Raw genomic sequence first — 13,196 nt, 5'->3', positions numbered from 1 at the left:
ATCATGCCCTGAGTCAAAGTCAAATGCTTAACCCCCTAAGCCCCCGAGAATAGGAGGTTTTTATTTCTCTAGTACCAGAGAACATGTTGGGCACTGACATCCTACAAGGTCAAAGTCTCCAAACTTCTAACAGTGAACTCTGCCTCTGAGTTAGGGTGATCAAACCAGTGCTGAGGGGAAATGCCCACCGGGAACGAGTAAGCCAGCCATCCCCATGAAAGAGTGGTACTGCCAAGTGCTATAGGTGTCTGAGGGGCAATAGAGAAGTAGGAGAGACTAACCAAGAACTGCATCAGGTTGGTATCGTACAACCTGCCCTTAGCTTTAACAGCACAGTGTGGCCAGTAGGAAAAACAGATGGCTCATGGTGGATGATTGAGAATTAAACAAGATGTTGTCCCCCAATCCATGTAGCTGTGCCCAACGTCACCGTTGTAGATACCTTGGCCAGTCCTAGGAACATCTCATATTGGATGGGACCTGGCAAACGCCTTTTTCAGTATATCCCTGGCCACTAGACACAACCTCAATTTGCCTTCATGTGGGAGGGATGGCAATGGACCTTTCAACTGCTTCCCAAAGCTACCTGCCAGCCCCACCGTATGTCACAGGATGGTAGCCCAAGACTTGTCACTGTTCTCCTTCCCCACATCCATAAAATGCATTACACTGATGATCTAATGCTGACATGTAAAGACCTGCCTCTGCTGCGGGACACTCTGCAGACTTTGCTGGAACATGTGAGTGGGAGGATATGTGGTGAACCTGCAGGAAACTCAATGGCACTGCCATTCAGGTTGAGCCTCTCATGAAATGACAGGATATCACGGGAAGAACTTTTCTGCTTCTCAAAGGGTGGGTTGAGAACATGTCCCATTGACTCACCTCTGCCATGGTTCAAACTCCCACTTTGACTAAGGCATGTCTGTTTGCAGCATAGGAGGACACCATCTACCAGCCCACCACCTCTTGCGAGAGGGTGTTACCAAGCCCTGTAGGGGATCTAGATCCTTCAAATGCCCCCGTCCCTACTCCTGTGGTCTGTAGGGTGCAAGGGGGGGTATTTCTGCTGATGTCTAGTGTACAGAAGGTTCTAGTCTGGGCAGCCTATCCATGAGAGCTATCATCACTAGTCAGCTCCATGCTGACACCATCTCGATGGAAACAGAACCAACCACAGCAGCCAGTTTGGCTGGTGATCTGGCTGGTGATGGATCACTCAGAAGCCCTGTTAACCCTTTGCACCGATAGTTGGGCTGTTTTAAAAGGACCAACCCTATGACTTGGACAATGAAAAGCTGAGAGATGGATGATCATGAATTAGGCTTTATGGGGTCAGGGTATGTGGAAAGACATCTAGGTTCATCTGCAGGAGACTGAGGCATCCTCACTGTCTTCCACATCCAGGCTCACAAGGCCTGAACCCCACCCCGGCATTCAGAAAGCTGATGCTCCAGTCCAGGTAGGAGCCTTGGCCACCAACCTTTCAGTTGATACAGCAGATTGGGTGCATAGGAAGAGTGGCTACTGTGGCACCTGCCAAAGGAAATGTCTGGGGCCATCCATTGGAGTTCCCAACTGGTAAGGCATTGGCAAATTGATTACATTGGTCCTTTCCCTCTGAGGGAGGGTTCTTTTTTGTGTTATTAAGTAATCTCCACACCCAGCATGGGGCTCAAACTCATGACCCTGAGATCAAGAGTTATATGCTCTAGGGACTGAACCAGCCAGGTGCCCCTGAGTGAGGGTTCTAACTATGGCTTGGTTTGTGAGGTCATTGTGTCTGGCCTAACCCAAGCTTTCCCCTGTCACCATGCAAAGCAGACTGCCACCATTAGGGGATTAGAGAAACTGGGTATGATGTATGGAAACCCTCATCAAATAGACAGTGATTGGGGTAACTTTTTTTTTAAAGACTTTATTTATTTATTCATGAGAGACACACAGAGAGAGAGAGGCAGAGACATAGGCAGAGGGAGAAGCAGGCTTCTTGTGGGGAGCCTGATGCAGGACTTGATCCCAGGACCCCGAGATCATGACCTGAGCCAAAGGCGGATGCTTAACCACTGAGCCACCCAGGCACCAGATTGGGGTCACATTTTAGGGGCCATGGTGTGCAAGATTGGGCAGAAGAATAGTGAATGGAGGCTCCATCTCCCCTCTATGCCACAGGCAGCCAGGTTGGGAGAAAGGAAGAATGGGATATTATTATTATTATTATTATTTATTTTTTTAAAGAATGGGATATTAAAGCAGCAGGTTAAATCATTAACAGGTAAAGCCACCTTGGCTGTGTGGAGGAATGCATTTGAATGCATTTGAACCCACGACCCTATATGCCAGACTGGGAACCCCTGCCAAAGCACCCAATTTTGTAAAGGTGTGGAGTCTCCAGAGACAGCTATTGCCCTGATGCTCACTGTGGATCAACACACTGCCCTGCGGAGGATACCAAGTCCCATCAGGTGTGGGAGAGGCATTATGTACTGGAATTTACAATGGGACATCCCTTGCAGAAGGGTGAGTCACTTCACTCCTTGGGTGAGGGGGAACGACTCAAACTCCACTGGGATCCTGTTGTCCTGCTGTAAGCCAGATCTGTTGAAAACTATACCTGGAATGGAACACACGCCACAGAAAGAGGGGAGAAGACAGGGATTCTGAACACATCCTGCCCCTAGTCCCATTTCCTCACTCCTGATAGCGCTGCCTCCCCTGTGTGTCCCCCGGCCAACAGGTACGTTATGCAAAACCTGGCCAGGTTCCTAAAGCTGCAGTTGCATTAATAAGAAGACTTCCCAATACAAGTTTCTACTAAATATCTGTCTTCTTTGGCCTTAGACTTCTGCTGCCCCTTGGGTGTCCAGTCATGGGATGGACACCTGAGAGAAATATCTTTCTACAGAAGGCCCACTTGTGTGCCTGGCAAAGGACTCAATCCACACTGTTGGGTATGCGGGCAGCCACCCCTCTTTAGCTTGTCAGGATTCCTTTGGTGGCTATCACTCCTCCAGGGAGGGGATCAGAAGGCACTTAAGCAGTATGTTAAGGAAGCACAAGCTAGGAGAGGGGCTCTTAATTCAGCTGATATTACCGATATTGATTCAGAAACCTAGCCTGTGGCACACATGCTCAGTAACATTGGGCATTGGGTATTCTTTTCCTGTTGATTGAGTAAAACAGGCAGCCCATCCAAAAGGTCCTAAAAATACCACTATCAGAGCCATAGGTGGCTTCACTCAGATTTGGGATGGGTTCATGTGGTTTACCCCACGTTGAGCACTCATGTACTCCAATGTAGGGAGCAGGAAAAAAAAAAAGCACTCTAAATAGAACCGTCCCAAGTACACCAGGGATATGGGATGGATGTCACCATAACCGTGTAGTCATTCTGTCATTTTAAAGATTTTATTTATTTATTCACGAGAGACACACAGAGAGAGGCAGAGACACAGGCAGAGAGAGAAGCAGGCTCCATGCAGGGAGCCCAATGCGGGACTCGATCCCAGGACTCCAGGATCACACCCTGAGCTGAAGGCAGGCACTTTAACCACTGAGCCACCCAGGCGTCCCTCATTTGATCATTTTATTTTATTTTATTATTATTATTATTTTTTTAGATCTTATTTATTCATGAGAGAGAGAGAGAGAGAGAGAGAGGCAGAGACACTGGCAGAGGGAGAAGCAGGCTCCATGCAAGGAGCCTGATGTGGGACTCGATCCCGGGTCTCCAGGATTACGCCCCAGGCCAAAGGCAGGCGCCAAACCACTGAGCCACCCAGGGATCCCCTCATTTGATCATTTTAAAGGATCATGACAGGTTTTGCACTGTCACATCTTCCAGGTATTTACTGGGTAAATCCAAATGAGACCCAGTGGTTGTGTGGCACAAATCTTTGGCTTGGCTTCCACCTAGGTGATTGGGCTGCTAAATCCTGAGTTCTCCCAGAAATCTGCCCCATGGTAACACAAGCTGCCAATCTCCCTCCCTTCAAGGCCAGGTGGGCACGATGTTTTCCACTGGTATGATCACTTGTCCACCATGTTTGTTCCCTCCATTGGCCTGGAGGAAGTTATAGTAAGTACACATGCCCTTACTAAGTTCCTAGTAAAGCCTTAAATGATAGCCAACAGGGGCGCCTAGCTGGCTCAGTGGTTGAGTGTATGCCTTTGGCTCAGGGGGTGATCCCAGGGTTCTGGATCAAGTCCCGAATCAGGCTCCCAGAAAGGAGCCTGCTTCTCCCTCTGCCTGTGTCTCTCATGAATAAATAAATAAAATCCTAAAAAAAAAAAATGATAGCCAACAAAGCCTGTCCTACTGAACACTGAAATGTCTCTCATGAGAAAAGCTGTCCTCCAGATTACGATGGGCTTGGACATTACTGTCACCTTGCAAGGAGGCACCTATGCCATTATCCAAGCAGAATGTTGTGTGTTCATACGTGATGAGTCTGCTAACGTATCATCTTTATTAATGCACACGAGGACACAAGTGAATGAATGCCCTGAGTGATCCCACCCCCAGCGTAAGGGACTTAATAAATGAGTAGTTTGGATCATGGGAGTCCTGGTGGAAAAAAACAAGTTGCTTATTTTGGGAGTCATTTTCTCAGTCTGTGCTTTGTCTTGCATCTGCTTAGATTGCTGCTGTGGTAACTGCCTCCAATACAGACAGCCACCAAGCAAGCCATCTTCATGCTAACCACGCAGGGCATTCTGCGGAAGAATGGGAAGTGTAAGATGGAGGTTATGAATGCACGTTCCTCCTAAGCACTGGGAATAAGGGGGTACTTCAAGGGGAACCCAAGGTTAGTTCACTCCTGTAACGCATTATTGGGTCATCTTTTCCAGGATATTTGTGGGTTCTTTTTTTTCTTTTTTGACACAGAGAGAGCATGAGCAGGGGGGAGGAGCAAGGCAAGAGGGAGAAGCAGGCTCCCCCTGCAGCAGGGAGGCTCCAACTGACTCAATCCCAGGACCCTAGGATCATAACCCCAGCAGAAGGCAGGTGCTTAAACAACTGAGCCACCCAGGTGCCCAGGACATTTGTTTCTTATGGGCACTGACATTTGAATGTCATATGCTTTTCACATGTCACTAAATACCCTTTTCATTTTATTTCCTCCTTCAATCATTTACACATATAAATACCATTTTTAGCTCACAGGTCCCATAAAAGCCAGACAGTGGGCCAAGCCATGATATTGCAGACAACTGAAAAATGTAGAAAAGTAGATGATACTCTGTTCCCTAAGTTTTCATACTTTTCCCTGAGGGGTGTAAAAGCATGTTACCACATTAAATACTTCAGATCTCATCCGAAAAAAACTGCCTAAGAATGATGGAGCAGGCAGTTAGTTAGACCTAAGCCGGGATAAGTAGGTCACACACTAGAAGCCTGGGGGCCTTGTTTGTGGCTTTGCGGCAGCAGGCTGGCAGATCAAGAGCACAGGTGCAGAACCTACGGTCTCCCCTGCTGTCGGGTGACTGCCTGGGTTCGTTATAATATATTTGCATTGTGGTTTTGACCCGTCCCCTACCCCCCTGTGGGGGAAGATAGTCCTGACACTCCCCGTAAGAACCTTGTAGGGCCGGGATCCCTGGGTGGCGCAGCGGTTTGGTGCCTGCCTTTGGCCCGGGGCGCGATCCTGGAGACCCGGGATCGAATCCCACGTCGGGCTCCCGGTGCATGGAGCCTGCTTCTCCCTCTGCCTGTGTCTCTGCCTCTCTCTCTCTCTCTCTCTCTCTCTCTCTCTCTCTCTCTCTGACTATCATAAATAATAAATAAAAATTAAAAAAAAAAAAAAAAAAAAAAAGAACCTTGTAGGGCCAAAACCTCTCCCTCCCGACCGGTAGGAGGAGTCCCTTAGATGACTAGAAACCTCAGTAGCAGAACATCCTAGCTAAGCGCAAAAAACATTAAAAAAAAAAAAAAAAGACACCTCTAGCCTCAGGTCAGCTGTCATCCCCTCTGGGCCTGCCCGCTCTCCCACCTCCAGAGTGTGCCGTCCTTAATCGACTGCCTTGTGCTTGCTACCTTCCTTCCGGCTGTCCTTACTCCAGCGCGGATCCCCAGGTAAATATCTGGGGGGGAATCCGAGAGCCGAGACCTCCATCCACACAACGCACTGTCAGTCTCCCGCCGGTAACGCGAACAAGTCCTCACGTCACACAAGATCTCGTGGCTCACGGTGGCCCCTGTTTTTGGTTACTTGAACTAACCGCTGCATAACCCGTGAAAGTTCCCTTTGGGACGACTTCCTAGAACTGGAACTGCGGTTTCAAACTTCTCCCCTAAACGTCCCTGCGCGTCTCCGGAGAGGCTGATACCGCAAGGGATTGTGGGGAGCGTAGTTCTGGCTTGGAGCGAGCGAGTGCTGGGGTATCACTGGCGGAAATTGCTGGGCGAGAAAGGAGCCGCGCATCTTTCCGCAAACGTCGCTCACGGGCGCGCCTGCGCGATACGCGAGGCGCGGCTTCACTTCCCCACGCGATTGGCCAGCTGTCTACCGGGCACGCGCAGATGGCCCTTTTGGCCCCTCCCTCCCGGCCTTCGCACGGTCCTCTGGGAGTTGTAGTTCAGACTCGTATCCGAACTCGACCTCTGGTCGGCGGCTCGCAGTTCCGAGGCCGTCCCTGCCTTCGGCTCTCCGCTGGGAGGATGGATCCAGGACCGGGGACCGACACGGCGCCGCTGACTGGCCTGGTCTGGTCGTCGGCGTCGGCGCCTCCGCCGCGGGGATTCAGTGCGGTGAGCGACGCCGGGGGCCGGGGCTGAGTGGGGGAGAGGCGGCCGCGTCGGGGTAGCAGCCTGGCTCTGACCCGGGTCCGCGCCGTAGATCTCCTGCACCGTGGAAGGGGCGCCCGCCAGCTTCGGCAAGAGCTTCGCGCAGAAGTCTGGCTACTTTCTGTGCCTCAGTTCTTTGGGCAGCCTGGAGGTAAGGAGCGCCCCCCTTCGGCGTTCCTGGGGTCCGCCCACTCCCCGGTCCGTTTGCGGGACCCTCCGCCAGGCGCGCTGTCCCCGCCGCAGCGTGACTGTCGCTGTGTCCTCCCCTTCCTCCCCCTCAGAATCCGCAGGAGAATGTGGTGGCCGATATCCAGGTCCTGGTGGACAAGAGCCCCCTCCCACCGGGCTTTTCCCCGGTCTGCGACCCCCTGGACTCCAGTGAGGCCCGCGTCCGAGGCTGGGGGTGGGGGCGAGGGGCGGGGGGCCGCGTTCGGGTCCCTGTGGGCAGGACCAGGGAGGGTGGAGGGACGACAGGTGCTTGTTCTTCGAGCCTCGACTGCCCACTCGATGCGCTGGGTGATGACAGGGTTGGCTGAGGAGTCGAGCCCTGATCTGGGGCGGGACCAGATGCCCTGCCCTGAGCAAAAATGAGCCATTGACCTCGAGCAAGAGTTGTGACCTGTTTTATTACTCTTCCTGCTACATCTTCCACCGAACCACGAGCCATTTCCGAGCCTTTTCAATTCCAGGCTTTTGCATACACGGTTCCCTCTGCCTGGAGCGCCCCGCGGAGACTGCCGGCTAGCTATACTTGGTTCTCCCGCGGGTCTCTGCTTAGCCCTCCCCACCCTGTCTTCTGGCTCCGTCCCAGCCCTGACCCTCTGCTTTCCAACCGCCTGGCTCTCCTTGCTTCTCACTGCGTTTTGTCCTGTGAATTTAACTCTCAGGGTGATATCTATTGATAATTGAGGTTGGCAAACTTTTTCTGTACAGGTCCAGATAGTTAATATTTTAGGCTTTGCAGGCCAGATAGTATCTGTGCCCCGCCCCCCATCATCATTTTATTTATTTATTTATTTTAATTTTTTATTCATTTATGATAGTCACACACAGAGAGAGAGAGACAGAGAGAGGCGCAGAGACACAGGCAGAGGGAGAAGCAGGCTCCATGCACCGGGAGCCCGACGTGGGATTCGATCCCGGGTCTCCAGGATCGCGCCCTGGGCCAAAGGCAGGCGCCAAACCGCTGCGCCACCCAGGGATCCCCCAGTCATCATTTTAAAATGTGAAAACCATTCTTAGCTCATGAGCCCTGCAAAGTGGATCTTGGACGTCTTTTGGCTTGTGGGCCAGAGTCTGCTGCCCCCTGGATTAGAAGACTAAGGACATGTGATGTTTGCAGGGCCAGCCAGGATGGGCAGTCAGTTCTGTCTGATTCCACACCTGCCCACCCTTGCCGAAGGTGCCCATGCTCACCCCATGAGGCTTCTCCATGTCACCAAAGATAAGCCTGCCCCAATGGCTCTTTTTTTTTTCCTTTAAAGATTTTATTTATTTATCTGAGAGAGAGAGAGAGAGTACAAGCAGGGGCAGGGGCAGAGGAAGAAGCAGACTCCCTGCTGAGCAGGGAGCCTGATGTGGGGCTTGATCCCAGGACCATGAGATCATGAACTGAGCCAAAGGCAGATGCTTAACTGACTGAGCCCCCCAGACCCCCCAGGTCTGCCTCAATGGCTCCTAAGGGCTACATGGAGTTCCCTCCTATGGCTGTACCATTCATGATTTAACTACTGACCTAAAGCTATCCAGGTAGCTGCCTTTTTTTTTTTTTTTAGACTTTATTTATTTATTCGTGAGAGACAGAGAGAGAGGCAGAGACACAGGCAGAGAGAGAAGCAGGCTCCATACAGGGAGCCTGATGTGGGACTCGATCCCCAGTCCCCAGGATCACACCCTGGACTGCAGGTGGCGCTAAACCGCTGCGCCACCGGGGCTGCCCTGCCTTTTTTTTTTTTTTTTTTTGAAAGATTTTATTTATTCATGAGAGACAGAGACAGAGAGAGAGAGAGAGAGAGAGGCAGAGACACAGGCAGAGGGAGAAGCAGGCTCCATGCAGGGAGCCCGATATGGGACTGGATCCCAGGACTTCCAGGATCACGTTCTGGACTGAAGGCGGTGCTAAACTGCTGAAACACCCAGGCTGCCCTGGGTAGCTGCCTTAAACAGTGCCCTGGCGAGTATCATCCTGAAGCCATCTTTGGGTCCCTTCGCTGCTTTTTCCCTCTTCTTACTCCCTTGCACTCCCCCCACTCCCAGAGGCCTCTGTGTCCAAGAAGAAACGCATGTGTGTGAAGCTGGTGCCACTGGGGGCTGCAGACATGGCTGTGTTCGATGTGCGGCTGAGTGGGAAGACCAAGACGGTGCCTGGATACCTGCGAGTAGGGTAGGGCCACCCCCAGCTTCTGGCCTCCTTTGCCTCCCAGCTCCCATGTTTGCCCTGCTGACCCTCAGGGACTCTCCTGAGGCCTCCAGTGCCTTCAGTCACTTCACTGTGCCTTGACTTCCACAGGTTAAACCGGGGCAATTTTTTTTTTAAGATTTTATTTATTTATTTATGAGACACAGAGAGAGGCAGAGACATAGGCAGAGGGAGAAGCAGGCTCCCATGGGAGCCTATGTGGGACTTGATTGCCAGACCCTGGGATCACGACTGAGCCAAAGGCAGATGCTCAACCACTGAGCCACCAGGTGCCCCAAACCAGGAGTAATTGTATCAGTCCTGTAAGGTTCTTGCAAGGAGTGAGTTGATATGTCTGAAGTGCACAGTACAGTGACCAGACCCAGCAATATTAATTCGGATGTTGCTCAGGGTGTGGGCTAAGAAAAAATGCAAACCACCCAAAGGACTGGGGTCATCCTTTTGGGCCAGGACCCCTTTCTACTTCTCTCTCCTTCTAGAGACATGGGGGGCTTTGCCATTTGGTGCAAGAAGGCCAAGGCCCCAAAGCCGGTGCCCAAGCCCCGGGCTCTCAGTCGGGACATGCGGGGCCTCTCCCTGGACCCACCTGCTCAACCCAGGTGAGTCCCAGGCTTGGGAGTAGGGTGGCCATGGGGGGAATTAGGCCTGACTCACACTGTCCTGCCTCTACCAGCAAGGATGACTTTCCAGAGCGGACCCTGTCCAGGTTAGGCTCTCGGGCATCTACTCTGAGGAGGAGTGACTCCATCTATGAGGCCTCCAACCTCTATGGCATCTCAGGTGAGTGCCAAGCAAGAAACTGAGGCACTGGTTGGGGCAAGACTGGCTCATGGTTTTATAGCTAGGAAGGTGTGGGGCTGGGGTTGGAACCAGTCCTGGGATCCCCAGTTTTCCAAAGACTGGGAAGAGCCAGGAGTTTGGGGCTACCACCCTCTTTGGCTAGGGTGGACCGCAGGCAGGCCTCAAGATCCCTGTATCTCAGCCCCTACCCTTACCTGCTTTCCTCAGCCATGGATGGTGTTCCCTTCACACTGCACCCCCGGTTCGAGGGCAAGAGCTGTGGCCCCCTGGTGAGTCTCTGCTGTGGGGAGCCTAGGTCTGTCTTCCTAAGGGTCAGGATGCAGAGAGGTTCATCTGTGGATCCAGTCCCCCAGCGCAGAGGCCCGCATTCCTGGGTTAGAGGAGGCTGGAAGCTGGTGGGGTGGGTCTTAGTCCCAGAATGGCAAATCAGGAGGGACAACTGGATGCTGGTAGCAAGAGACCATGGTGGGAAGGGTGAGGGGATGCTCAGGCAAATATTGGGGGGGCCCCTCCCTGAGGACGGGGGAATGGGGTTCCAGGGTAGGGTCCCTGCCCAAGACTGACCTGCCTCTGCCTACCAGGCCTTCTCTGCTTTTGCCGATCTGACCATCAAGTCACTGGCGGATATTGAGGAGGAGGTGGGTGCAGGGCCAGGATGGGGTGCTGGGGGAACCCCCACTTTCTTGCCACCCCAGTCTCCCCCAGCCACACCCCATCTCTTGCTAAGTCCCCTAATTGTCTCCCCTCCTCACCATTCCTCAGATACTACTATGGCCCCTCACTCACTGTGTTCTCCTTACCCACCCCTGCTCCCCCCAGTATAACTATGGCTTCGTGGTGGAGAAGACTGCAGCTGCACGCCTGCCCCCCAGTGTCTCGTAGCTCTTCGTCAGCCCCAGGGAAAGCCCGCTGCCCAGCACCCCTGACACACCCCAAGACTGGCAGCCACCCCGCCCTGCAGCATCTTGGGAACCTTGGTGGTGCAGGGCTTTCTAGACTAAGCCACCCAGTGGAACCACAGCCCTGGAGAAGGAGCAAGACCTGTCTGCTTGGTGATGGGGTCTCTGGCCTGCCCCGCCCCCGGGCCCTACAAGGCAGAGGTGGGGGCTGGATGGAAATCAGTGCCTTCAAGTCATTTGTGTCAAAACGTTCCGGTGCCCGGAGGCCACTCGGGCATCCTCCCGGCAATAAACATTGCCCTGTGCCCACCGTCTGGAGTGCTGATCCCCGCCGAGGGTCCTCTGTGGCTCGTGGTCTGTGCCACGCACAGCCAGGGAGCAGATATCCACCCAGTTAGCAAAATTGTGGACGGGAGGCAAAGCTGCTGCCACTCCCAGAATATTCTGCAGAGGGATAAACAGGCTCAGTGAGTGAGCGAGACTGTAGAACACAGAAGACCCGGTCGGCCCCTCCATCACTGCACATAGCAGGAATGATAGTTTCTGTTGCGTTTATATGGTGGGGATCACATCCTCAACACCTCCACAGTATCTCATTTAATCCCCCCACACCCCGGTGGGAAGCCCCAGTTTTGTGTGTCTTACATATAGGGAAACTGAGGTAGGGGAAGCTAAGGTCACAACTGATTTTTTTTTTTTAAAGATTTTATTTATTTGAGAGAGAGAGAGGGAGCGAGCAAGCACGAGAAGGGGAAGGGGCAGAGGGAGAAGCAGACTCCCCGCTGAGCACAGAGCTGAGGCAGCGCTGGATTCCAGGACCCTGAGATCATGACCTGAGCCAAAGTCGGATGCTTAACCAACTGAGCCACCCAGGCGTCCCCCACAGCTGAGATTTGAACCCAGAGCCTGCTCTCTTAATCTCAAAGCTGTTCTATGTGTCTTTTTTTTCTCTACTGTGTGATGGATACATTCTGTCCAAAGCATTCTATAATGTTGTAGTGAAAACAGAGTACTGGATTCCACAGCAAATACCCAGGTACCTTCCTGCAAGCCTTTGGTCACATTTTTGTCAGGCAATCGATACATGACCTTGTTCTCTGTGTGTTTTAAGACACCTTTTATTTATTTATTTTTTAAAGATTTTATTTATCCATGAGAGACACACACAGAGAGAGAGGCAGAGACACAGGCAGAAGGAGAAGCAGGCTCCATGCAAGGAGCCCGACGTGGGACTCGATCCCCGGACTCCAGGGTCACACCTGAGCCGAAGGCAGGCACTAAACCGCTGAGCCACCCAGGGATCCCCAAAGGCAGCTTTTAAAATACACCTTGCTGATTGGCTCACACTGACTTTCAGCCAACAGCACTATAACTCATGCCTGAAACAAAGCTCATCTAACACATTTTCTCCAGGGGACACATCCAGCCTTCTTGCATTCAGAGACAGTAAGACAGCACCAAGTACTATACTTAGAGGCCTTTTTAAGTAGAAAAATTGCCAAAAAAAAAAAATGTACAAAATGTGCTACTAGATAGACCATAAAAAGGCCACCTGTTTACTATCAGAGCTGAAGGAAGATGGCAGGGTGTCACCACATTCCACCTCAATGGGGACCCTGTGCCTCAGTGATACAAACACCCCCCCCCCCCCCCCCCCGCTCTGAGCATGTCCCTGAATGGCTACAAAGTGCTGCAAGTATTGGTTTGGGGGTTGCAAATAAAGCTTAGTGGGTGGAACTCACACGTGTGGGGGGGGCTGTAGCATCAAGGTAACCTAGTCCGCAGCAGTCAGGAACATCCTCCAATCTTTGTGGCTTAGAAAGATGAAGGCTTCTTCTATTTTTTTTTTTTATTTTTTTAAGATTTTGTTTATTTGACATAGAGCACAAACAGGGGGAGCGGCAGGCAGAGGGAGAAGCAGGACCCTGGGATCATGATCTGACCTGAAGGCAGGTGTTTAGTGAACTGAGCCACCAGGTGCCCCACTAGGCTTCTTCCTCATTCATACCACATGCCCTTGGCAGAGCAGCAACGGACTCTGCTGGTCACAGCCTCTGAGACCTGCCTGAAGGGGCTGCCACCATCTCACCATGACAGTGGAGGCAGGCTCAGAAAGCTCTTATCCTGTCAGTGAAATGCCCTGGCCTGGAAGGGCCTCGTCAAAGTTCTGCTCGGAGATCACTGGCCAGAAGGCACCCCCCTGGGCCCCCGGAAGGGGTGCACCCCCCACCCAGGTACTTGTATCTAACAGCATTGTCCCGGGGAGCTGAGGGCAGAGATCTGTCCTGCT

General features: G+C 52.3%; 1 protein-coding gene across 1 annotated transcript; it reads left to right on the top strand.

Annotated features, from left to right (window-relative positions):
• The first annotated feature begins 6,583 nt into the window (after positions 1–6,583).
• Positions 6,584–11,216, top strand: MVB12A (multivesicular body subunit 12A). The gene is made up of 9 exons (XM_055342620.1): positions 6,584–6,751; positions 6,840–6,938; positions 7,069–7,165; positions 9,044–9,170; positions 9,686–9,805; positions 9,880–9,986; positions 10,215–10,276; positions 10,589–10,645; positions 10,827–11,216. The coding sequence occupies exons 1-9, from the start codon at positions 6,662–6,664 to the stop codon at positions 10,887–10,889; spliced, it is 822 nt and encodes a 273-aa protein (XP_055198595.1). The 5' UTR covers positions 6,584–6,661; the 3' UTR covers positions 10,890–11,216.
• Positions 11,217–13,196: the final 1,980 nt, after the last annotated feature.

Source organism: Nyctereutes procyonoides, unplaced genomic scaffold (assembly GCF_905146905.1).
Source record: "Nyctereutes procyonoides isolate TBG_1078 unplaced genomic scaffold, NYPRO_anot_genome, whole genome shotgun sequence".
NCBI lineage: Eukaryota > Metazoa > Chordata > Mammalia > Carnivora > Canidae > Nyctereutes > Nyctereutes procyonoides.
Note: the sequence above shows the minus strand (reverse complement) of the source record. Positions and strands in the feature narration are given on the sequence as shown.